This window comes from Anser anser, assembly GCF_964211835.1.
Source record: "Anser anser genome assembly, chromosome: 3".
In the NCBI taxonomy this organism is placed as follows: Eukaryota; Metazoa; Chordata; class Aves; order Anseriformes; family Anatidae; genus Anser; species Anser anser.
This window is the reverse complement of record NC_139722.1, coordinates 88,539,136-88,565,175: the sequence shown is the minus strand read 5'-3', so window position 1 is coordinate 88,565,175 and position 26,040 is coordinate 88,539,136. Positions and strand designations below refer to the sequence as shown.

At 40.5% G+C, this 26,040-nt stretch overlaps 2 protein-coding genes and 1 long non-coding RNA gene across 15 annotated transcripts in view; 1 reads left to right on the top strand and 2 right to left on the bottom strand.

The window, feature by feature from the left end:
- The window catches only part of RASGRP3 (RAS guanyl releasing protein 3), a 59,850-nt gene extending 53,717 nt beyond the window's left edge, over positions 1-6,133 (bottom strand). Inside the window, exon 1 of one of the 2 annotated variants that reach the window (XM_083829633.1) lies at positions 5,944-6,133. The gene's annotated coding sequence lies outside the window, so the exon portion shown is untranslated. Of the gene's footprint in view, positions 1-4,399; positions 4,512-5,943 lie in introns of those variants that run through there. The other variant, XM_083829634.1, reaches the window with a different exon arrangement.
- A 2,314-nt stretch (positions 6,134-8,447) lies between these two features.
- On the top strand, positions 8,448-20,607 carry LOC310896617. The gene is made up of 4 exons (XR_014581675.1): positions 8,448-13,014; positions 15,690-15,895; positions 17,920-18,031; positions 19,559-20,607. It is a non-coding gene; the product is annotated as an uncharacterized lncRNA (long non-coding RNA).
- A 132-nt stretch (positions 20,608-20,739) lies between these two features.
- LTBP1 (latent transforming growth factor beta binding protein 1) overlaps positions 20,740-26,040 on the bottom strand; it is a 203,685-nt gene continuing 198,384 nt past the window's right edge. For all 12 annotated transcript variants that reach the window (XM_083829061.1, XM_083829066.1, XM_083829065.1 and 9 more), the window contains 2 exons: positions 23,018-23,167; positions 20,740-21,807 (listed from right to left, as the gene is read on the bottom strand). In XM_083829061.1, the coding sequence (XP_083685187.1) occupies positions 21,638-21,807; positions 23,018-23,167 (320 nt within the window). In that variant the 3' untranslated portion in view covers positions 20,740-21,637. The remainder of the gene's footprint in view (positions 21,808-23,017; positions 23,168-26,040) is intronic.

Sequence of the window (26,040 nt, the reverse complement as noted above, 5' to 3'; positions counted from 1 at the left end):
TCTTGATGTCCAGCTTGAATTTGTGGCTCAGTATTTGGAAATATTGTATACTCACAGCTGCAAGTTAATAGTAATTGTGTCTTAGCTCATATAATATTTTCTCTGAAGGAATATAGGAAGATACAAGATTTTAGGGACTAAAAATTTGGCATGAAAAAAGAGGGGATAGTCTTAATTTTTCTGTACCTTTGGTCCTCCTATGTAGAAAGGGGATGAGAATAAATAATGGTGTGAATGAAGTGATTTCTTTTTTTTATGCATGCAGCATAAAAACAAACAAACAAATGAACAAACGAACAAACAAACAAACAAAAAAACATACTCTAACAAAAAAACTAACCTACCAAAACAGCTCCCTTCCCCAGTATTCCCTCCGAAAGCCCACAGTATTCACAGAGAACAAAGAAATTTCTGGTTCTCCCCTTATATCAATATAGGTAAGAATTCTTAATTTATAAAATCATCATTATTATTGTTCCTGTAAGACTACATTGTTTGTTTGTTTGTTTCCAGATCATTTTACTAGGTTCTGTTTCACAGTGGTTGTAATTCTTGGTTTTGTATTTGTCTTGTTGCAGAACACGTTTGTAAGTGGAAACACCTTGTTCTAAGCCCGCGGTGTAAACTGCGCACTAGTGGGCTGTTGCACTGAAGAGGACGTGTCAGAAAGTGAGTGTTTTCAAAATCATATACAAGTCCATCAGTATTATTTAATTATTTTAGGTGATATATGGATGAGCTAATGTTTGTCTTTTAACCTGTCTGTTTTCTTCAAACGTGCATTTCAAAAATATCTCCTGATGCTCAGCCAAGGTGCTTGGATAGACCAGGATGAGGCATTCCTATTGAAAAGCACCAACTGAGCAACAGTATGCAATGTGAGACTACCTGTGTTAGTCTGATCTGAAATAACTAAAGGTATAAATTACAGACATTTTCTTTATATTTTTGATGGAAATAAAATTAAAACAGAACAACAGAATCAGATTGCCGGTAGGATGCCTATTTGAAACTTTTCTGCCTATGAAAATTCTGCACTGTGATCATACTTAGTATGTTAACCATCAATATATATAAGCTCTGCTGCACTGCATGCAAACATCTCGGGGTCTGTGTTTCCAAAGTGAGATGAGTGAATTTGGATCCATCTGTGTCTTCTGTGTCTTATGAAGTACATATGAAATGCAAAGATGTGAGACAGGCTGTTGCTTCCATGCTCATGAGCTGGGATGAAATTTACCTGTTATAGTTACAAAGCTTAGTATTTTTGTATGCCAGAGTCCCTTGGGTCCAAGGCACCTGTATGTGTAACTACTGAATTTATTGCACTTATTTGAATGTTTGCCTTTCTCTGTTGCTAGTGTTCCCATTTCATGTCTGTTAATGGAAGTAGGATGCTACCCTGCTTTTTTATCTTATTTCTACTTTTAACTATTGCTTAAGTCACTTTCTCACCCTCCTACTCTAAGGATAACAGAATGATGTACGGTGTCCAGAGTTCCACATAGGCTGTGTTGCAGTATAAAACCATAGTGTTACAAAGGTGGCATGGATGTTCCTTGTTTTAAGATAGAAAGAAGAGATTAGCCATGACTGTGAGGAAAGTCAAGATATTTGGAAGAACTCAACATTAGTTCACCCCCTCCCTTCCCTCTTCCCATTTCTGAAATTACAAAGTCTACTTTGTAATTCAGTTGAACTTGAATGTTATTTAATTTTTCCTTTTCCCTACATTAATGCCAGCTGATCTTTGAAGGTTTATCTTTGTCTCTGGCTTCCCAAATCCAAAATATCAGTGAAAAATTTTATGATACTATGTTGGAAAAATGAAGTATGTTAGGATATAAAGGATGCTAAGAATGCCAAGCTATCTAAACAGAGATATTGGTACACATTAATTTTTGTTCTCTCTAGCTACAGTGATCTACAGCTTTATAATTTAAAATCTATAGTGAATTAACTAGTGGGACAATGCCAGACCTGCTAGCTTGACAGAACATTAAATTCATCACAAACTGAGTTATTGTGCATGTAGCTGAATCATATTGACAGAGTAGACTACTCGCAGTGTTATGCATCACACTTGGCTGCTTACTTGCTTTCATTTCACCTCTGCTATCCTGACCAAGTGACATCACTTCTTTGCAATACTGGCAGTGGACTGGTGTGTTTGCCATTTTCCCCTGCTATCAAGAGCTGGGACAGGTTTCTCCTCCCCACATGGTACCACTGTGGTTCCCAGGAAGGACTGTGCTAATTAACAGTGAGATTGCCAACCCTGAAAGTCAATGGAAATAGGAAGATGATAAAGACAAGAATACTTCTCAGAGCCAGCATGTCTTTTTTTGTGCTAACCCAGGACACAGGGGATGCCTACATGGTTACTGAATTTGCAAGCTATTTGGAGTAGTCGTTAGCCAGTGTATCTTGTGGTATTTTACATTAAATTTTGCTATGAACAAGCATCAGTAATACTATGTCGTGTAGCAGAGTTCTGCTTTGTTCTAGGTATTCTATTAATACAATAATTTGGGATGTGTAAGAACTTTAGGGTTTTTTATGCTCTTAGTTGCATAAACTGCAGGCTGTCCCATTTTCCCTAGCTCCGTTTTCAAAGTAGCCCTGGAGGCTGTGCATTCCAGCTTCTCTGTTCTGCTGCAGTGTTGGAGATGCTCTGTGGTCAAAGGATCTTCAAATCCTGGGAACAGAATATTAATTGTGGGCAAGGTGGAAGTTATATGCACAGCAGTCTATCTTGTTCCCCCTCACATTGCTTTTGGTTGTGACTGTATGTTGTGTCTTTCCACAACTTTGCTATGCTATTGTGTGTTCATGAAATATAAATCCACTCTCGATGATCCTTGTAAAGAAAGTCCCAGGTCAAATTTCCCTCTTTTGCTTGTCTTTGGTTCAAATAACTCTTTTTACATTGTGTATGTGTATTTAAGTTTCTGATAATAAGAGATTTGATAATTTCATTTTTGCTGTATGTCTCTGTTTGGTTACTGCTGCTACATCTCATCTGCTTTTGAACAGTGACTCCTTTATCTTGTAGCACTGTTTGCACATGGCTGTGTGGTAAATGGGAGAACATAAGACAAAAAGATAGCTGCAGATTGGCATGAAGATTGACTTGTGAAACAGCTTTTTCATTCATCCTGTTGCTTATGCAACAATACTTCTCTAGTCCACTAAAAGAGTAGGAAGGCAAGAAAAGTGAAGTTAATAGCTTTTTCTGATGGAGCACAGAATATATCCCTTCAGGGAGAAACTGTTTTCCATACACACATTGACCTTCACCCTTGTGCAGTAAGCTGGTACAAAGCCTGTGCACCCTTCAAATCTCATTTGAGCTAAGGGATTTGCATCAACTTGAACAATTCTCCCCGTAGTGAGTCTCCATTTGCATGTAGAACATCATGGTCTGCTCCTTAAACTTTTATCTTGAGCATACTATATCCATATGTTCTGTTGTAAGCCGGCAAGTTTTTGGATTTGGTAAAAGAGGAATGGTAAAATTAGTGTGCCGTGTTTGAAGTCAGACTGGATGATCTAATGACTCTGACTGGCTTTAAATTTTATCATCCTGTTGAAACAGTTTTGCTTGAAATCAATGGGTCTACTCATATGCTTAAATTTAAGCACCTGTATAAACATTTGCGCGAGTCAGGATGTTATTCAGCACATAGTCATAAACTGTTTTTCCAGGGATTATCAATGAAATTATTTTTGAGCAGTGTCATTTCTGCTGTGCAGCTGCTTCTCTTTGTAGAACTATCTTGATGCTGTCCAGTATTTAATTTTGATTTCTTAATATGTCTTAATGCATGTAATGAGTTTCTTTTTATGTTCCCTCTCCCCCATTTCTGCTTGTTGAGTGAGACTGTACTGTAGACTGTACATGTGTCTTCAAAAAATCTTGCTTCCACTGCCCCCAGACAGACACACCGCTACTTCTACATCTGCTGTTTTTTCCCTGTAATGTCAGTGGACTTCACTATGACTTGGAGCACAGAGCTCCCTTGTAAGAGCATCTGGTGTAGTGGAATAGGGGCTTAGGAAGAAATTAAGATACTTACACTGGAACAACTGCATGAGGCATAACAAATCCTGCTAAACCCGAACGATGTATGTCATGGTTTATCTGCTACTCAAAGTGCATTATTTTTTAAGTCTCGTGATTTTTCTTTAAGTCAATCTGAACTTTCATGGAAAGCTGAGAAATACAGGGTGCCCACAGAGTAATCACACTTGACTGCTATAAAAGTGGTTTCACAGCTTAATCTTGTAGTTTTTATTTTATTTAAATCCCCTTAAAGTTCAGATATAGATTTTTTAGTTTCTGCTTTGTCTTTTTGTGGGCAAATCTCTAATGGAAATTGAAATCAAGGAACATTACCTGAATGAGAGCATGCCACACTAGTAGCTCAAATTGTAGTCTAAAGAGCTTTCTCTTGTAAATATCTGCAGAGGCTCCTTTTACTCCCATTACAGATGTTTCATTCTTCTCAAGACCAGCCTTATAACCTCTTGGAAATAAGAATTACTGTAAATAATTGGGTACTTTGAAGTCAGACAAAGAAAAGCCTGACCCTTTCTATGAGCATTATCTAACATCTGTTTCACTGGAATTGCTGCTTGGATCCAATTTTCAGCTGACTGCTGCTGTTTACAATTGCCCTATCGCAGCTTTTCACCTACATGGATGACATCCTGCCTTGCTATCTTCACAATAACAGACTCTAAACATAATAGCATCCTACGGGGATACAGTAGAATAACAACACACCACACTTCCTTTTAACTCACTAGCAGCTTTTTACAATGAGTTACTAATCCTAAGCAACATCTGAATAACAAATGAATAATCTGAATAGCATACGTATAGGGGTAATGTGTTAGCACAGGTGAGACTGATGTGAAGGTTATTCTCATAACTAGTTCAAAGATGAAAATCACTCCATGAAATCCCGAATCTAGTGTTCTCCAGCATCTATCCTCCTGCTTTCAACTCACATTTCCTTTGTTAGAAGAGCAGAGGACTCATTTGAAATTGAAGAAGCAAACAATCTTAAAATAACTTTTCCCTTGCCCTATTAAAAGACTGTCCAGGTGATGCTAATTCAGTTGTGATTCGCTGATATGTTCTGTAGTCTTAAAATTGATTTTTTAATATATGAAGTCATAATAGTGTATCTCTATGTATAGTATCTGAAAATAAGCAGATTAAAAATTCCACTCCCATTTTGCTGTAGGTTTAAATTAGAACTCAGAGTTGTAACTACATGGTACTGCAAAACAAAACCACAATGAATAATAGATATTTATATGTATATATAGCATATTTTTATGCATTCACATACATAATTACCTGCCATAATAAAATCTAAGACTATAGAAACTTTCAGGTGCCTTAATTTTGGCAAAGTTCCTATCTTCAATATACCTTATGGGTATGAGACTAAATTTTCACAACATTTTAATTATAAATTGTATTCATTTCATATGTTTATATAATCTAAATTAACACAACTTGTGTAAATATACACTACATATACTTCTCCCTCCCTCTCTCTGTCTCTAAATTTATATATTAAACCTAATGCAGAGTTGACTTCATTACTTTTCTTTGGGGCATACAATTTCCAAGTTTCTCTAGTACTTAATTCCAGATTATAAAATGAGGAAGACACAGGTGAGGAAAATATCAAAATTATCTTGTGAATATATGGCAAAGGCCTCTTTTGCTTAAGGAAAGGTCTGAGGAATCTGTAATTGAATTCAGAGTTCTTTATCTAAAAGTTAGACATCCTGCCAAACCTTTATCTAAAAATCAGATCCAGTTCCTTTGCCCGGACTCACTTCTGTTTTCATTTACTAGTCTGGCCACATCCAAAGACAGGGAGAACGCAGTGAGCAGAAATGCCAACAGGAGACACTTACCTGAATTTGACAGGTGTCTAGCCTTCAGCACGCTCCTTTTTCAAGCAGCTCTTCTTTTGCCACAGTGCTGGGATGCTGAGGTTGTTCGGCCCGTGCACCACGCTGACACTCAGCCTTGGCAGGGCCCTGGTGAGGAGCAGGGCTGTGCTCTGTTCACTCCCAGCAGCTTCACTGAGGCTGGGGCTCTTTTGAGCTCAATTAGTTCTAGATTGTTTGGCTAAATGGCAGCCACACTTCCTTCTATTCTTTCCCAACTTAGTTTTCCTGCCTCCAGTGGTGCTTTTTCCTTTCTTTGGACTATAAATAGGCCTGCCACAACACAGTCTATAGCAGTAAGGAAGGCAGGAAATGCACTTAAACAAAGGAAAGATCTTAGTTTTTTTTGCCCACCCTCCCCCCAATATAAGAAGAAGAATTTGATTGCTCTGCAGGCACAGTTCTCTTAGCTGAGGAAAACATTTGTTCCAAAACATGCTTGGATGTCCTCCTCTTTTGCACTCTACAAAAAATGTGGACACACAGTAACATGAGGCCTTTTGACCCTATTTTCTTGACTAATTATTTCCCTTAAGCATTTAGTTTTGATTAAATGTTTGAAACTGTGCGAGCCTGTAGAGTTAGAACAAAGATCTTCCTTGACTTAGAAAAGATGGCTGATGTGTTTTAGGATAGCAGGATGTGGTACAACAGGAGGTACAGATTTTGCATACTCAAGACTGATGTTTAAAGTCTGTGAACCTGAGTAATTATCACCGATCAATTTCTTCCTCAGAGAAATTTACCTGGCAGCCTCAAGCTAGAGGTTAGGAGGTGGGGAGTGTTTGAGCAAACTGAGGGAGTTTATGGATTGGGAAGCAGTGCATACATTCAATGAGGAAGGCTATGCAACTACAGCTGTCATTCTAACTGTGTTAGAATCCTCAGATACACTTTATGAATTAATTTGCGATAAAGAATGATTTTTAAGGGCTTCGGATCAGTTCTCTGATCAGCAGCTCTTCAATGTTAATTATTTTCAGTTTAATGGTTTTAAAAATACATGCTGTTTCCAAGGCTCTATCAAGCTTAAAAAAAAATAAATCATTTTCACATTATGTTCAATTCAGATGATTATACAAAACTATACTTACCTGTCTCTTTATCTGTTTCCCCCATTGCCACTTTTTCTGCTATCTGAGGTACATGCATTCCCTTCAATTTATATAAACTAGGGAATTTGCTGTAACAAAAACTTTCCGCTGGTCTTTATAGTGGTGGTTTCATGTTAGCACAGCAGCGTGCTTATTGAAGCTAGTTAAGATCATGATGCATGGTTTGGAATTGGTGATTACTCTGGTAGAAAGGTAAAGACTTAAAAGAGAGATGTTGCTCTGTGTAAGAGTATTTTTTTTAATTTTTTTTCAGTTTAAGGTTTGTGGGTGAAATATGCACATACGAGTCTTGCTGAAAGTGATGAGTGTAAAAGACCTGTGGGCATATGAGGAATTCTGAAAATATTAAGCCCTGTGTTTCATACATATTACACAGGTAATGATAATTTCTGCTTGCTAGTATGGTGCTTTATGAATGAATTTGCAAATCTGTGGGTAGTTTTAGGTAAAGAGAATGACACCAACGCAGTTCAGATAAAAATCAAGAGCATCTTCAGGAAAGTGCCTGCCGTGTTGAGAACTTCCTAGAGAGCCTGTTTCTCATGACAAGAATGCCATTATTTACATAAAAAGAAGAAACAAGTAGTGGGTGAATAAACATTTCTGTTGATTTCTTGCAAATTAATGGTGACTACAGTCAACGTTTCCCTTGAAAGTACTTTTATATAAAGTTAAATGAAAATGGGATTCTGTAAGTAAGACTATATCACCCTCTCAAAATCAGTAATTTCATTTATAGAAGGGCCTGAAAGTTACAATATTTATGATATTTTTTGGTTGTGTTAATATTAGTTATTAGCATACAGGATTCAAGTCTTAGGAAGATGTCCTTCTTTGCAGATCTTGCACGACAAAGCTGACAAAGATGAATATAATTCTTCATAGCGCACAGCGGATCAAATACTGACTTTAATGTAAGCACAGAAGTAGTTTTAGCAGAGAAGGGTTTGTTATGGAGGTGACTGCAGGCAAGCTGCAGTCTTTCTGCCTCTTTCAGACCTCAGACCAAGGCTGAAGAACTATCAATGCGCAAAATTGACTGAGTTTATTACGTAACTGCTGTGCAAGAGGCCTAACTAAACCTGTTTCTGAAACGTTGATCTCCCCAGTATGACAGCACTGAAACGCAAAGCTGCTTAGCAGTATTTCACTCATGCATACCTTTATTCAAATGTAGTTTAAATCTTAAATCTGCTCAGTGAGTTGCTAGTGGTTACAGACGTGAATTTGCATCACATGCCCGCTGTGCACTGCGGTGCCGCCAGCGCCAAGCACCGCCGGAGCCCTGGAGAGGCTCCGTCTAGAATAGCTGCCTCCTCCGTGTCAGCCCAGCGCCCAGCTGCAGGACCCTGCTTGCACCAGTTTTGGGGGGAGCCTTTCTTTCAGGCACATGGACCTTTTCTCCATGTCAGTCAAAACATCTCGAAAGCATTAAAGACAGAATGAAAGGTGGGAGCAGTTCTCTCCTCTGCCAGTGTGACTTTGCACACTGGAAGAAATTCTTACTCAGTGGCCAAATTTTTCACTCCCACTTTGCAGTCTTGAGGTGAGAGCCTTGAGAGGTCTTCAGAGTTTCCACTCTAGAGTTTCCTTTGGGTGTCAGGTAACTGATGGAGCGACAAGAGAGCTAAAACCTGGGTGAGAAAGAGTTGCTGACGGCAAATGCTTGTAAGGTCAAATTAAATTGCTCTATGCTAAAGGAAAAAAAAAAAAAAAAGTATTTTCTCTGAAATATGTATTTTTACTAGTCTTCTTTAAGACTGGTAGGATACTATACCGTAGGACAACAGTGTCTGCAAGAGCAGATGTGGAGCAACACTGTGGTGTCCATACCTCCATACACTGCGGGGTTTTTGGTCCCCTGAACTCAAAGCCTTTTGTTTTCACAGCCCGTTTACTCTCTATGCACTGAAAATACATGCATGTGTTAAGGATGTAAGCAAACTCTTTTCTTTTCAGAGTTCCTGGGTGCAGAGTCAGCTTGTTCCTGACATAAATTCTTCACTACAGAAGGTGAAAATGAGTGAGAGATCCTATGGCAGAATGACAAAACCACTGCAGGACACCTCAAAGTGGCTTTGCTTAAATCATTTTTATTTCTGCCAGTGAGTCACAAGATGCTTCAATATTTTCCAGTCTAGTGCTGATTTCTGTTAGTTTAGCTCCCCACCTGGCTTTTCACAACCAGAATAGTAACAACAGTATCCAAATTCCCATGAAATTGAGATTGGGAGCTTATCAGAACAGCTTCCAAAACAAAAAGCTGAAATATCTGAACCTTCTCCTCTGCTTTTCTGCTGCCCCTCCCTTGTGCTGCTGAGCAGCATTGTGTTACACCACTCTTTCCACTGACATCAGTGGGAATAGGTTTGACATAAAGCCCAGCCCAGTGAGAGCATGGCAGCACAATCTAGTTTGTCATGTCTGTAATTCATAAAATAGCTTGAATTCTTTATAGTATTGTTTCTGTCCCTTTTCTGTCCTCAGTTGTCGCCTTCTTGTCTGCATGTTTCATCATCTAATGGAATACGTTGCAAGAAATTACTTAACTTTCCCTGGTCAGGCTATAGTGAGAAAGAAACAATAAACAGGTTTTGTCTTTTACAGCTCATGTTTAGTCTATCTGATTTAACACCACGGAGATGTCTTGTCTTAGAAGTATTGAGTAAATTATAAGGTCCCAGACCTTTCTTTTGATTTCTGATCCTGTTAAACACAAACGGTCTTTCTGGACTGCAGTGCAGGCTGTGGGCCAGATCCCTGTTTTCTACAAATTGGTGTGGCTTCATCAACTTCAGCGGAGCGAAGCTGATTTGAACTGTCTGGGGAATCTGGCCAATTGGTTTTCATGGATCTGTGACAGTTTATAGCAGCTGAGGATCTGTGCATTTAAAGGCCTTTCTAATTATAGCTTGTGTTCAGTCTATAGAAAGTGTATTGTTTTCCTCCCCTCCACCATTCAAAAAAGCCATCAAAGCATAAAAATATCCTGACAGTCCTGCTGCCTCCAGCTGTGGGGCAAGCTGAAGAACAGCTCATTGTGATCTTAAGAAAGAAGTCAGGGAAAGCTGCAAGTCAGACTCAAGCTGTGAGTTGACATACATGTAGAAGATAAGGTGCTCGTCGTCTGTCCTGTGTTTGTGGCCTCGTGAGGTTAGCACAGCTGCTGTCTGTAATCTGTCGTGCTATAAGCTATGTGTGTGTGTGTTTTAGAAAATGTCGTGTGGTTATGAGGGAAGAACATGAATAGAAGACTAATTTATTTTTTACCTTCTTGCTTACCAAAACATTTTTTTTCTCCGTGTCTTGAACAAAAAGCATGATGGCAGTATAATAGCAAAGATTAAAGTTAAAGCTTTATTTAAGAAATATTAAAGTTATTTGGGCCTAAACCTTATGTACATCCCGTATCTTCCCCGTGAGAGATTTCTGTTCAAATAACCAGGACTTTAAAGCTTTCAGGGAGATGGTGACAGCAGAAACATTATCTCCATGTTATTGATGAGGAAATAGAGTAGCTTGCCAAAGGCCTCACAGGAAGTAATACATTTGTCTGGAAAGCTTATTCTGTTGGTTGTTCCTGCTTTTCATCTGTTTTTTTTTTTTTTTTTTCCTTGTATTTTATTTGTCTCCTGTTCCCTTTTCAGTCACATCTTTGTATTCAAGGTTCTTTGCATTCTCTGTCCTGCTTGGTGTGTGCTTAATTTACTCTAGCAGAGTTGCTCTTTGCTTCCAGCCTTCTCACAATTTCATTTTATGTTCCCACCTGTAAAATTTTCCTGCAAGCACCCTCAAGCTTTCTCCCTCGCTTGTGTAAAGCTACTCCAAACAACTGCAGCACTGCAATCCTATTGTGCAAAACTCCTTTGTCCCACTACCCTCTGGAAATGTCAGAAGTGCTGAGGAAGGGCAGGCGGTGGTAGTTGTTCCAGGGAGGTAAAAGGGGCTACAGAAAAGTTCATCAGGGTCCTACACGGTCAGAAATTAACTCCAACAAATTCTTCTGAAAGCCTGTGCTGCGTATCTTTGCAGGTGGGTGCTCAGGATGCCGTGTCAGAAGCCCCCCTTCCTGACTGCATCCCTTGCTGATACAGTGTGGGCAGCTGCCCTCAGCATTAGTGGTGTTATCTCATCATTTGCTTGTATACTTCTTCCATCCATATCCATCTTATTGTCTCATTTTATACATCAGCTGACAGGAAGCCTTTTTTTACAGCACCTGCCACAACAAGGTGCCCAATTCTGACTCCTGTGCACTGTGACTCAAAGGCATTAAGGATGGATAGAAGACCTCAAGCATTATAGTCCTGGACTACAGCCTGTTGGATCTCAAAAGCCCATTTTTCTACCCTTGTATTTATTTGAATGTGTGCAATTTAAAATTGAAATTTCCAAGGAAAAATTGAGAAAACACGTAGCAGTGACAAATTGCTTCCACCTTTGTGTATAATGTACTAATAAAAGAGCAAGAATGCATTTTGCAGGTGATGGATCTGTAGCAAAAAGACTTCCCTACAGCATTCTGTTATCTTTTCCTGGCAGCCAGCAGCTGGGTCACACCATTGTGTTTCCCCCTTGTAACCAGGTGTAGATTGAGAAAGAAAAGTATTGTTCAATGGCTAAGGATTGCCTGCTTTGCTCTTAGGCTGACAGAGTTAGGTTTTCATGTGCACTAGTTTCCCCTTGCTGTAATTCATTGAGCAAGATGAGTTCCTTGCCGTTTATGCCAGCGTCAGTTTATTTTCCTCTTGCTTCCTTTGCCACTATTCAAAGGGTTTCCATTTGCTGACCAAACTTTTCTAGATTTCAAGGTGTTTGCCTTCTTACAGGTGCCAGGACATGGGAAATAAATAGGTTCAGCTGTGCTGAACACCGTTGTGCCAGCCTATGAAAGACATTGCAGCACAAGCCCCCTTTGCTGCCATTTGAGGTAGGGCAGTCTGTCCTAACTTGCTTTTTGAGGCATAGCTACAGCAACACCTGTCTGCTGGAGTCTGGGCCATACTGGCAAACGTGCTCATCTGCTGGAGCAGTAAGTCAAACGCCATAAATCACACCAGGACAGGGACCTCTTCCTGGCACATGCTCTTGAAGGGGGTTTGTCGAGCCCCAAGGTGACATCTCTTCAGTGCCAAATCTCTGTTGCCTGCACCTGTCTTGAGAGCAGCTGACTGGTGCGGTCCCCCATGATCTAGTTGTGCTATAAGGAAGAGGAAGAGCGGTTCCTTCGTGGTTCCTGTCAGGTGCTGTGGTGGCGTGTCACCTCCTGGCTGGCAGCAGCGGGACCCTTGGGAGACCCCGAGGACAGGAACAGCAGCATGCAGTCACACTCCCTGCCCATAAGGTTTCTCCAGTGACTTTAAAGGGGCAAGGATTTCATGGTGGATATCTGCTGCGTTGTGCTGGGCAGATCAGTGTCTGCCTGTGTTTTTTTTTTTTCCCCTCTGCATTCCTAGGAATTGTTCCAGTGCAGTTAATGCTTTCTCTATCAGCTTGACCTGCCTGTATGAGTGAGTTTTACATGAGCTAGACCAGCTGCTGACAGGCTGGGGTAGGAATTTTGTTGTGCAGGGAGATTAAATAGTTTATTTCTCATCCATCAGGAGGAGTCCTCAGACCGCCAGTCAGCTGGGCTTCTGAGGTGACAGCTTTTACCTTAGGCTAATGGATGTTTTAAAAATAGCCGTGGTTAGACACTAATTGCTCTGCTGGAACCTTTAAACTTCTCACATGCTTTTATTCTGGTTTGGAGTCCAGGCTCTTCAGTTGCTGCCATCAGCTGTGTTCTGCATCTCAGGCTTCACGTTCGCAGTTGGCTCCGAACTCCCGGCGCGGACACACAGACGGTGTCTTCCTGGAGCTCCTTCCTGAGACACAGTTTCCCTCTCAGGGCTGCAGATTTGATCATCATTCCTCAAACGTGAGCAATGTGGCACTTCAGATGCTGTGCTGACCTCTAGTGACAAAGGCAGAAGTACCTTTGCTCTTAAAACCTGTGAATGCCAAAGCTTCCTCGTAGCTCTCCTCTTTTCTGCAGTTTTTCAGCCCAAATGAATCATAAGGGTTTGGTCTCTCCTCATGTATCTCCAGGTTCTTATGATAGTTCCCTGTATTTCTGTCCAGTTGTTGAACAGCTGGTGCTGTATTCAGATCTTTTGCTAGTTTTGCAATAGGAGACTTCTGTGAACTTTTATTAATATCTATTTTATTACCTATAAAATTAATCAGTTTTACAAGCTGCTGACACTTCATCCCATTTTTGGTGCTACAATAAAATGCTTTATGTAAAGATAACTTAAACACCAAAACTCAGAGTTCAAAAATTTTGTTTTGACTCTTACTATTTGTCCTTTAATTACAGGTATCTTAATTCATGTTTCATATTGCCAGCCAGGGAATTGGAAGGTCTCAGTGAGATACTACTTGTTTTGAAACACAGAAGAAATTTAGATTAGCAAATTGTTCCAATGTATGCTGCTAAATCTCTTTCAAAAGGTTTTAAACAATTTATTCCTCTCAGATTTGAATAGTTTTAGTTTTTGAAATTTTGAAGTGTTAGACAAATGTGTGTTTTTCTTTCTATGTTGTGAGCACAGTTACTCCCTGCGTGAGTCCCCTGAAGTCAGTGGAGCTGCACTGAAATTAGATGGGAAAATGTTAATATAGTTCGAGTAACAGATACTGTCAATTACAGTTATACGGAAGAATAAAGAGAAGGGATGGCAGTGGAAATGACAAAGAACTGAAACAGAGAAATTAAAAGTAGAAGGGATTAGTGAGAGAGAGTTGCTGCAGCCTTTGTTTGGTCTGCTCTGGAGGATGGTGAGCCCCTGTGCAAGTAGCCCTTCCTCAAGGTCCTCATGCTTGAGCCCTGTGTGCCACCGAGTATCTTGGAGCAGTTTTGGGTTAGATATTTAAATAGGGAAAATACATACAGTGTTAGATTTTAGCCTATCTTCCTCGTGGTGCATGTTTGCAAGTGTTTTGTTTTAGTCTAGTATGTGGTAGAGGTAATGTTTTTAGCTAACACTCAAACATAAACCAACTTTTATGGGATGAAGTAAGGGCCAGCTTGGCTGAAAATAGTTATTGCTGCCTTCTGGTGGAATAACCCAATACCAGAACTATTACCAGATGTTAAATTAATATATATGTCTGGATGTACTATGTATTGTTTCCTTCAATAGTGAAACCCTCAAAAGCTCCCCATCAATCTGCTTTGTTTTATATTCAGTGTACTGACATAAGCTAGCACTGCAATGAGTAATATAGTTAATGTAGTTCCTTTTTTTCTTTTCAGCTTAAGGGAATTTAAAATTAATATTTCTCTATTTTTTTCTACAAGTCTCTAGTGTTTGGAAAAATGACATTTAAGCGTGAGTGAACGTGAATGAAAATTCCATGTTCATTCAGCTCACTGTTGTGCAAATCAAAGGATTTCCCTTTCCCTTCTTGTTTTATTTTTGAAACTTCCTTATTCCATGTTTGCTATTCAGCTCAGTTTGTTGATGCTGCAGGTCAGAGAAGAATACGTGCATTGCTAAAAGCATGCCTGAAGTTCATTGGTCATGGTAAAAGAAGGAAAACGTGCATGTTGCATCCCTCTGGGTAGTTTTGGGGCGAATACAAAGTTGACTTTATGGTGGTGTCTTAGGTTTCTGTGAGGTGAGAGGACGCTGTGAGATCATGCGATACTTGTGACGGATGTGATGGGTTTACTTTGGCGGAAGGTTTTTCTAAGTACCGGATAGCAGCTATCAGTTTCACCACGTGCCACACCAGTATTTAAAGACTGAAAGCGACTTTGTGGAGGCCAAGACCAATGAGCAGGGAGTAATCAGTGCGTGAGGCTTTGGTCACGAGCAAATGACAGAGAATGCCAGAGGGCAAAAAGCAGAAGCAGGGCTGCAGAGAGGACTGACCCTGGAAAGGGATAGTAAATGGGACAGAAAAAGGGGAATGCCTTGGTGGCTGGAGCTGAGCTGAATGGCTGCCTGCAGCAGGGGGGGCAAGTGTAGATCTGAAGAATGGTGCCCACTTGCAAAGTGACAGGGACCAAAGTTGAATTCATTTGTAGGTGGAAACAGACTACCTTCTGCTGGGGACCTTGGAATAAGTCCCAGGCACCCTTCAGGGCAGTTGCCTCCTAGATGAGATGTGGCAGAAATGAAGCTTTTAACGTGAAGGAAATAAAAAACCTGCTTAGCCGTACTCAAAACTTTCCTGCCAGATACATTCCTCATCAAACACACATGGTGGGATTTTTCAAGAGTTTGGCACAGACTTTGCTCTGCTGCCACTGGAATCCGTGGAGGTGCCACAGGTTTCAGTGGGAGGAAAACTAAATCAGTACGGAGTGCTTTGGAAAATCCAGCCCAGAATGGATGCTGGCAGCATGACTAGATAGGGATTGGAGGTGATGCTGAAATTGTCACGTAGAAATTTTCCATGCTGGCTAGCAGTATCCTCTCCATCCCCCTTGGTTTAGAGCTAATGGAAAGCAGTGTGTGGAGAAGCATGACCTGAGAGGAAGGGAAAGTCAGCATAGAAAGAAATAAAAATCTGATTTCCTCCCTCCTCTGTGTCTTGTGTCAGGACAGAAACACCACTGCAGAACTTTTCTTCTACCTGAGGTTGGCGCTTAACTCCTCAGGAACATGCTGGTTGAAGGCAAGAAGACTCGTGTTTGTTTTCTCCAAAGCAAAAGGCACACTCCTGGCACATGCTCAAGTATGGAAGAAGAAGGGGAAGAGGAAGGGGGGGTCATGTCCCCTCTGTCAAGCTCCCTGCCTTACATAAGGGTAAGTCTTAGAGGCTGCTGCCTCAGAGCACAGCCTGTTGTCATGGAAATCTGTAGTTCAGAAGAGACCTCTGCAGGCCCATCCTGCAGTCTCCTGCTTCGGGCAGGGCAAACTTCAAACTCTGGTGAGATTGTACAGCTGCTGAGGTGCAGAGGTGTCTTCCCAGCGCTGCAGCTCGAGCGGGAGAAGAGCAGAGCAATCACAGGCCCCAGGCACTTACCTGGGACAGAACATGCAGCCTGAAGACTGCCATTAGGAGTCTCTGAGCCAAAACACTCACTCATCTGGTGTGATTCGGAGGTCTGTAATGAAATCTCAGATAGCTGACATTTCGCTGGTTTACATAATTTTTCCCCCATCAGATAGTGAAACAAATTCTGAATGCAGGTCCCTACAGGATAATCTTGTGTCAACAGATGTTTGCGTCATGGTGCCTGGGCTCTAACATGGTAAGGGGTGGAGGCGAGGGGGTGAGGAGGAGGCCCAAGATCTCTCACAGCTTGGCAAACAAGCACAGCCTTTGCCAGCAATGGAGGTGGTGGCCCAGGAGGCTCCAGGTTTTCTGGGTCTCCTGCTGTGAGGCCATCCCTGCAGGCCAATGCAGTGGCTGTAACTCACTCAGCCCTTGGCATTTCCCATTAGGCTGCTGTTGCTCGCTCACAAGCTGACATCGTCCCTCGATGGGAATCATCTTCAGCAAACAGCTGGTTTTCCTCATTTGCTCACTCTTATATTTTCTGCTTCCCTTTTGGACATGTCACTTAGCTTTCCTAGGTAAATGTCAGATCTTCCAATAGAAAAAGCTACATAAATACCACATAATGAGTTCAGATGTGAGCAGTCGCCCCTGTGACATGCAGCAATTCACCTCTTTTCTTCGCTTGAATGGCTCCTTAATAGCTCCCTTGGCCTGCTTGGTGTTGGAGTCCCCAGCAAGAACAAACCGCTCTTCAAAGTGGGTGGCGTTATTAAAGAACAATGCTGCAGTCTCTTCTAGAGGCAGCAGCGGGGTTTTTAAGTTCACTGTGTGCTTTGAAGGAATGTGCTGTGGTTCAGCTGCTGGCCAGGTCTGGCCCATGGCATGCTGTAACGGGGCCTGTCACCTTTCCTTCTGAGAGGCCAGCAGAGAGTGCCAGAGCCAGGAGGCCCTCTGCTGCCTTGTGGACATCACTCAGGGGGCAGTGAGGACCTCGAAACTGGATCACTGTGAGCTAATAGTTCATGACAACTGCACTGGAGCCCTTAGTGTTTTAGGACTTGTCTTAGGCAGGAATTTATTTATGTCAGTTGCTGCTGACCAGCTGAATATTTTCATGACTGCCAATTTTGTCTCTTGGATTCAAATGGTCTGTCCCGCTGTGACAGCGCTTTTCCCAAGGAATGTTAGTGCTCACTTTGAATGCTGTTTTAATGTTGGCTAATTTTTCACTGAATAGCATCCCGACATGAAAGTATCTATTGTTATCAAATGTCTTTCTAACCCAAATGCATGTGTCACTTCGGTGCTGTGGTATCTTTGTTCTCCTTAGCACACTCCCATTACAATGAAACCAGCAGGATTCAGTTCTACCACGTCAGCAATCCCGTAACACCACTTTTGTAGCAAGGGTACGGCTGGCTGAAAAAAGACTAATATATATATATATATTTTAAAGGGTCCATATGGATGTAAAAAGTATTGGTGCCATTTGGTATAAACTGTAATCGGTTCCAGACTCTGCCGCACTCAGAAACTTGAATCATGGGATTGTATTTGGTGGTTTCTGTATTTTTAGGGTTCTCACCTAAACCACAGCTCTTGTAACAAGTAAATGGCTGTATCTGTGGTGTCCAATCCCTCATCTTAATGATGTTAAGAAAATGTTTGTTTAACTATGAATTGAAATTGTATTCTGAGCCCTGCAGCTTTTCAGGTGAAGTGACAGAACCAGCCTTGCTACACTGGGGCAAAGTAGGTGGGCTCCAGGGCCTGAGTTCAGATGGGCTGAATTTCACTTAATTCGCTCAATTGTGTTTCCTTTAAGGCATTTCTGAAGGCCTGGAGCCAGTCAACCTGAAATACTGAGCACTGGGATCTAAATGGAATTTAGGCTGCTTTTGGCTCCCTCTTTGTATGTGCTTTAAGGCATATCAAAGGTAAGAAGAGGCAAAAGGGAGAGACAGAAGCATGCAAAAAGTACGTTGTTTGCTTATGAAGTGTCTAATAGACCAGTGTGGCTGTGATGAGGACACGGCTGCTAAACCAGAATGTTTTCAAGCTGTGTGGGTCAGCTGTTGCCCCTCGATTCGGGCAGGGGAGATGGAAGGTGGCAGGATCACACCAGAACCTCTTCTGTGTATTGCTGGTGACAGAAACTGATAGGCCAAGAGGCCATTTAGGCTTGGGTTGGCTGCTCTGTTTGTTTGTTTGGATCCAGAGCCAGTGTGTGCATCTGCCTGAGCCTGCCGGTGGCTTTTAACCCCGTGACTGATTTCAACCATGTGCGCCTGCTGAGTGGGAGAGGTGCAAGGAGCTGGGTCTGGAGTTGGTCTGCTCAGGAGAGAGCTATGGGGAAAGGTTGTAGGAAAGCAGGCTTTGTTTTAGTGTTGTTGCTCACAGAACAGCTTGAGTTTGTCTTTTTTTTTTTTTGTCTGAAATAACTAAAAGTGAGTTGGAGTGTTCATTGTCTGAGAATGGCAAACTCCCAGGGTATTCTAAACTTGTTGTTTTAAAAAGATGTAATAAATCAGCAAGGAGTCAGTCTTGTGGCTCAGAATTACACGTTCAGCACAGTGTTTGTCTCCCAGCAAAGTCTTCTACGGGTACTGCAGTTTGACTGTTATTTCCTCAGCTGTCATACTGCTGTACGCCCAGGAAAAGTGGGGACTCACTGCCATACAAATTTGCTAGCTGGGGGAGGACTGGAGCAGTCCTGGTATGTGGAAAGCTTCAAGCTGTGGTGCTGACCACCACAGCAGCTTTGGGGCATAAACCATGGCAGCTGAGCACAGCCCATTGCTGAAGCAGAAAGAGGCCGTCCAGAGGAAGGAGAGTGGGGAGCGCTGTCTCATCTGTGAGTTTTCATGACATCTGAACACAGACCAGAGTTCCCCTTTAATCCAGATTTCAGGATAGTAACACCTTTCAGGAAGAACTCCTTTTACCAAGGACTTCCAACTATGAAAAAATAACCCAATGTAAAAGTACCTAGCCCTTTGCAGCACCACTCCAGAACACAGTGATGATGGGAAGCGTATAAAAGTTATAAAAGGAAAAGCTACAGATCTTCAGAAGCAGGTAGCTTCTCCACAGATGAAGGAGGTACTCTGTTCTTAGAAGTACAATTTTCTGTTGTCACTGTGCATTCAGGGCTTTCAGTTTCTGTAAGTTCTCCATATGATTCAGGCATTTTTTGCCTTCCCGAGGCAATGTGGATTTTCACAAAAAAAAAAAAAAAAAGGGGGGGGGGGAAAAACCCCACTCCTTTTAACCAAAGGAAAGTTTGATGACTTTGGAGGCAGATCTACTTAGTCTTCAGAACTACCATACTGGAAGGAAGAGAATGTCCAATGTTGGCGTGGGGAGGAGATGTAACTGCAGAATCCAAGTTCAGTTAGAATGATGATTATGCTCCCTTCCCTGTGGCTTCACCAGTGAAAGGTTTATTTTTTCTAAAATCACAGGAGAATTAACCTTAAGCAGGACAACTAAGAGCCCTGCAGTTATGGAATTCCCTAGTAAGACCAGACCTTCCATCTTTTTCCTCAATCACAGCAGGTAAGCAAGAAGTAGGTTTTTTTGTAATTATATATGAGGTGTAGTGTTTGTACCTCTTTTGACTGAGAAGAGAGACTGGCCTTCCATCCGTCTCCTGCTTAATTTCAGAAAAGTTAAGCATGTAGAGTACTTTGCAAAAAGTCTCTTCCTTGAAGATTTCTCCCCCGACATTTGTATTCAGAAAATGTTCTTGCATTTTAACATACAATCGGACTTTAAATGTACCATATCTTCACTAGTCCTTGTGTTAAATTTCAGCACGTACAGAGGAGGGGCCCTGAGAAGGACACATGCTGCCACAGTTAACAAGCACATGGGTCTTAATGAGATCTACCAAGTGCTCAGTACTTCAAGGAATACAGCTTACAGGAGTTTTGGATTTTTGGTTCTGACTGACCTAAATATTGGAAAATAGTCAGAACCAAAACAAGTATTCCTTTTTTGTGTGTGTGAAATTAGAAATAAAATTTTTCAGACAATTGGACCCAATTTGACCTATTTTTTAAAGTCTCATTTTATGCTTTTCCTCTTAATGCAGGGCAGGTCTCAAAGACACAACAAAAATGTTTCATTTGGAAAATATCAAAAGGACCTGTTTCAGGATTTCCAAAGTAAACTCATTCTGGAGGAGGTCGAAGTGAAACATCTGTCAGTCTCGTAATCTCTTTCTCTCCTTCCACTGAGAAATGGAGTTTATGGGAAGGTACAGTTCATTAAGAAAAGGAAATTCGCCCCCTTTTCTTTACTATTTCTGAAAACCAGGCCATCATACTGAAGAGCATGATTCGCAGATTTAGTGGGAAACATGCCTAAACCAGGCAAGAAGAAAAATTCCATGGAAATCAACTTCCAAGTCAAACAGTTTCTGTAGGTCTGTGTTTGAAATCTTCCCCCTGGAAGCCTAAGTTTAGGCATCAGCTAATTCAGTTTCTGGTCTTATTAAAACAGCATGAGAAGGAAAAACCAGCCAGACAACTCTGTATAACTGTTGTAATGTAAATTAATTCTAGTACTGTGAACACCTTAGGGTTACATTCTTGTAACATAAATATCAATAAAGGAAAAAAAAAAAGCCTACAATTAGTAAATAGCTTTTTCTAAAAAAAGGTGAATTTATTGAGTTTTAATATACAGCTTTAATATGTTAGGGTAATCATACAAGATCTCTCTTGTGTTCAATTTACACATTACAATACAGACGTGAGCTAAAATCTTTTGTTTTAATGTACAAAAGGAATCCAATGTTGTCCACTAGCAGCTTTGAACTTGGCAAGAAAGGTTCTAGAGACTTTAAGTGCAGTAACAACCATACAGAATACAAAATGAATACAAAGACTTTTCGCCAAGGTATATAAACATTTGAAAACAAGTGGTGCCTGCTCCACAGGGCAGACAACTAGCAAATTAAAAACGTCACTGACCAATGTTCCAGAGTAGGAGGAGCATTACCCTGTGTAACAGTTCTTATAAAATATCCTAAGAATATCTGTATCAAATAATTTGTACTGATCAGAAAAAAGGACTGAAAAGAAACAGTAGGCAAGGAACTGAACAATCAAAAAAATGACATAGTAATATAAAATATTTCCATCACTATTTAAATGCCAAATTAATCAAGCAATAGTAAAACAAAACAAAAAACAAAAACAAAACAAACAAAACAAAACAAAAAAAAACAGAAAACCAAAGCTCTTCTGTTTAAAATAACAGCACTGTTTTTGCTTATTTTCAATGATTTTTTTTTTTCTTATGAACACACTATATACTTGATTGTTTCTTTCATACAGAGTAATGTGTCCATTTGGTCTGTCACTTCAGTGAAGCTGACATACAATCAGCCCATCATGTCTCACCTTTGACACATTTTAATGTGTTTTTCCCCTTATGTTCACTACTCTGGTGCCTTCTCTTCTCAAGTTAAATACTTTTCTTCCTTTTCTTTATACAGTGCAGAGTATATGGGCTTAGGATATGGAGATTTTCCTCTACTCCAGTTCACTGTCTAGTTCTGAGTTCAGTGGTGTGCAGTAGTTTGGCTTGTCTGAAGGTACATACCCAGGGAGACACAAACACTTGTACGAACCTTCTGTGTTAATGCATTTGGCATTTTTGCAGAGAGACATCCTGTTGTTCAGCTCATTGCACTCATTCACATCTGCAAAAAGGGAACATCAAAACACATGTAGGTAAAACTCATTTGTTTCCAGCATTGTCAGGAGTAGAACATACTGTAGGAATACACTGAGAACTGTATATTCAGTTCAGATCAGGTGGAATTAGGGCCGTTCAAAAGCTGTGACAGATAAATATTTTATTGGGAAGAAGACGAAGTTATTGTGACAAATCAATAGTGTCTTAAAAGGCATTAAGCCGTTAGATCACCAAGTCCAAACTCCTCTCAAGCTATGAAACAAAAATTTAATAACCACTTACAGGTTTTTATCTGACGGCTTAGAAGTGGTTTATAAGAGAGGTTCTGCGAGTTCTTAGTATAATATCTTTATGAAAAAGAATCAAGTATTTTAGGCTTTCTTGGTGTTGCCAACTAAACAGTTATAAAAAGCAAACTACCTGTACTCGATACAGCACAGCTAGGGAGAGCAGCTCGTTGTAGAGTCCTGAAGATTACAAGGCGTGCAGGTAGCTTTTCATGATACAGCTAGGAGACTGCAGCTGTGGGTTATGAAGTGTAGTGCTAGGCAAGGTTAGTACAGACACCTTGAACTGAAATATGCACGTGCAGTCTATACTAGGCTCTACACTGGGGGATGTTGATTGTTTTGCTTCGTCTTTGCCCTGCCACTTGCCTTCCCTGTATTTCATTATTTTAATTGCTGATATAGTCTCTAGATGTTCTGGTTAGCTGTTGTGCAGATGTGTTGGTTTGAGGGTGAGAGGATAGTCTGGCTTCTTCACCACTGAAATCAGTAAGAATTAGGGGGCCAAGCCCCACCAAGTGGATATCTGAATATTTAGGTGGCCCAACTGCTCTAAAAATCTGCTCCTAAAATTACTCTTCCACTCTGGATCCAGATCCATCCTCTCAGGTCACTAAACCCTTTGAAAAAGCTTTGCTCATGTTACAGTGTGACATTATGGATACAGGTTTAAGCTTCCTTGCACAATGGTGTGTCTGTTCATTTCTAGGTTCTCAACTGAACGGAGCTGTAATGCACTGAGGAACATCACCATAGTTATTTCTGTAACAATATTTGCTAGACTTTGCAGTAAATCAGATATAAATTTGGCAACTGTAATAGAATTCAGGTCATCATCTGTAACCTCTTTTTTTTAGCCCCTCCTTAAGTCAAGTGGCTAAACTGACAGGCTAGCAGAAGAGTAAGAAGTAAACACGCTGTCCTCACCAACACAGGTCATTTTGGCCATGTCCAGGTGATAACCATCAAAGCAGTCACAGGTGTAGCCTTCCTGGACTCTTACACATCGGCCATTTTCACATCCATTCAGAATACCACATTCCTCTGCTTGTAACTCCTCAAAGCTGTTCAGAAAACCTGAATGAAGAAAGAATTACAAACAAATAAGTTACAGGGTTGCTGAATATATATACCCAAATGTATAGCGAGATCCTGAAATTCTCTCAGAGGTTTACTGAAATGTGACTTGACTTTGCAGAACATAGGTCAGCTTTAGCAGATCTGCACCATCTGGAGTTTTAAATGCACTAGAAAAGCACTGAGATATGTTTCAAGAAGAAAACTGTGTAACTTTGTGAACTCTACATTTTTGTGTTAAAAATGTGATTTTTTTTTAAATAAGTGACACTGCACACTGCATTTTTTTAACGGATAAATCTGTGTTTTCTAAATAGCACATTTTATTTTAATTTTTAAGCATATCAACCTTCACGTAAAAAAAAGGGTAAACAGCAGTAGCGCTGTTTGGGGCAAAAGTATTTTAAAATGGTATTCTAGAAAAGTGAGATGTCTGTATATGGGGGAAGAGATACACTCTAATTTATCTACAAGAAATACATTTTAAAAAATTCAGTCTCAACTGCTTTATGGAAAGTAAGAAGAAATTAGATACTGCTTTACTATTGTGGGCTTGGTTAATAACCCTTTGGCTGGTACTTCACTGATTAGTGCCAGTACAAACACTTATAATTTACTGATCGTTCCATGTCATAATTCTCAATAGTGATTATTCAAAGGCTCCCCATTTTATTATTTATTTGACAGTTCTGAATTTGTGTATAAAGAGGGATATGTATTTAAAAATTATTTGACATTTTTACACATTCAGAGAATCTCTGTAGGACTGAATTGCTCCTCTTAGTTCTGCACAAGTTTTTCAGCTAGCTTCCCAGTCACTGAGCAGTGATGTAACAGGACTGCAGATGGCAGCCCATCACATCCAAAAGACTTTTGAGGAAAAAGTGCAGAGCCCTTGAGAGTCTGTTGGTTTACCAGCATAATGAATACATAGCATAGAAGTGGAGGGGAAATTGGAGCTGGAGTGGAATTGAGTAGGATACATCTCCCCATCTGCCCCATAATGTATGACTAATGCAGTAATTCCACAAACAAATCATTGGCTTATCTAAAATGTGTTTACCTATTTATATGTTACAATTGCAAAGCTACCTAGGAATATAAATTTCTCCCTTTCCCTTTGCTTGCTGTCCTGTCTTTTTATATTTACTCTACCCTGTCACCCTGTCTTTGTTCTTTAGTCCCTCTTTTCTCTTGCTTTGCTGTTCCTACCCTGCCCTTTCTGTATCATCCTCTGTTTAACTTCCATACAGTTGTATCCACTCCCCCACCTTCTTTGGCTACATAACTTGTCATCCAGCCTGGACTTGCTCTACTGTGGTGGGGCTTCTTCATAGGGATCATTCTGGTCAGTGATGCACTTAATAAATTCTGGAGACACTGAACAGATATATGACATAAGAAGTACTTGCTGACTTAAGCCACATCTCAAGAATGCATACAATACATAGCATGTATACAAGTGTACGTTAAGTGGGAAACATTACAATTTTTTCCATGACAATCTGTCATGACTGACATCCTGACAATCTGGTCAACACCCTCAGTACTACTGCATTTCATTGCGGTAGTACTGAGGGTGTTGACCAGACTGTCAGGATGTATGGTTACAGAGTAGTAAGAAATTTGTCCATTTTTCATTATGTTTTCAGCCCTCTAGTAGAGCTTGCAGAGGGCTCATGAGGGTCCCTTAAAGCAAAGAGCTTTGCTAATTTAAAAAACAAACTGCCAAGAAAGGGAAAGGTCCTCCCAATACATATTTTACATATACATTATATGTAATATATATATATGCATGTACATAGACATATCTAAAATATCTATCACATAGAGCAAGTTCTAGTTGTACAAAAGTTTTTCTTCAAAAAAGCTGGATGGGGTACATGTTGCAATTCTAATAATGTGTATTTGGTTATGTAGAAATTGATTGCACACAGCTGACAAATACATTGACATACATGGCCCTGCCACGGGCTGGGCAAGTATTGTCATATTCCTTGTACAGACTGCAGCAGGATCATGGCCATGAAGTCTTTGATGATAAATACATAACTGAATTGTATTTGTCGGGTAATATGCCTCTGATGAGGACAATCACACAGCTATGTGTTTGGGAGTTTCTTATGCATTTACTTACCATCGTATCTGGTTCAGTGATAGGATGGGAGCAAGAGACATGAGCTCTTATCTCCTTAGCATGGAAGACTCAACTGTGGATTCAAAACTGTCTACAATTTTACTGTATCTATTCACCATTGCTTATAACTTACTTGTAAAGAACTTGTTTACCACTCAGTGTATTATCTGTCGCATTGGTTACCCAGTCACCTCTCTGGGCTTTTCATTATGCGTGGTAATTTTCATCCGTGTGACATTTTAATTAGATATCAACACTCAGTGCTGTTTAACTAAAATCATCTGGATATAAAACAATAAGACGTTTTACAGTTCTGTGTAGAGGTGAAAGGTCATTTAGATGCTGAATAGAAAAGAGCTCATTATTATGATTTGTATAGCTTTGTATAAAGGTGCAATGTGCACAAGAAATGCCTATCACTCTCCCAGTAGTGTGCCGTAATCCTCCTCCTCTGTTTTGATCAGTTACCTTTACTTTGTAAGTATCTCCTTGTACAGAAGAAGCACTTCGGGAAAGATTGTAGTGGTAACTTGTTGGCCACGTGTGTAAAGCACTGGAAGTTACCAGTTCCTTCTGATACCCCCACTTTTCTTCTGTGAAGCTGTGATGGAATATGCCGGATGTGCACAGCGTGGCTGATTTTGAGGAAGATACTGAGATTTGCAAGGATTCCTCTCCCTCAAGCCTTAACGGTGAGCTGGGCTGGATCCATAAAGAACCCTGATATTCCTGAAGT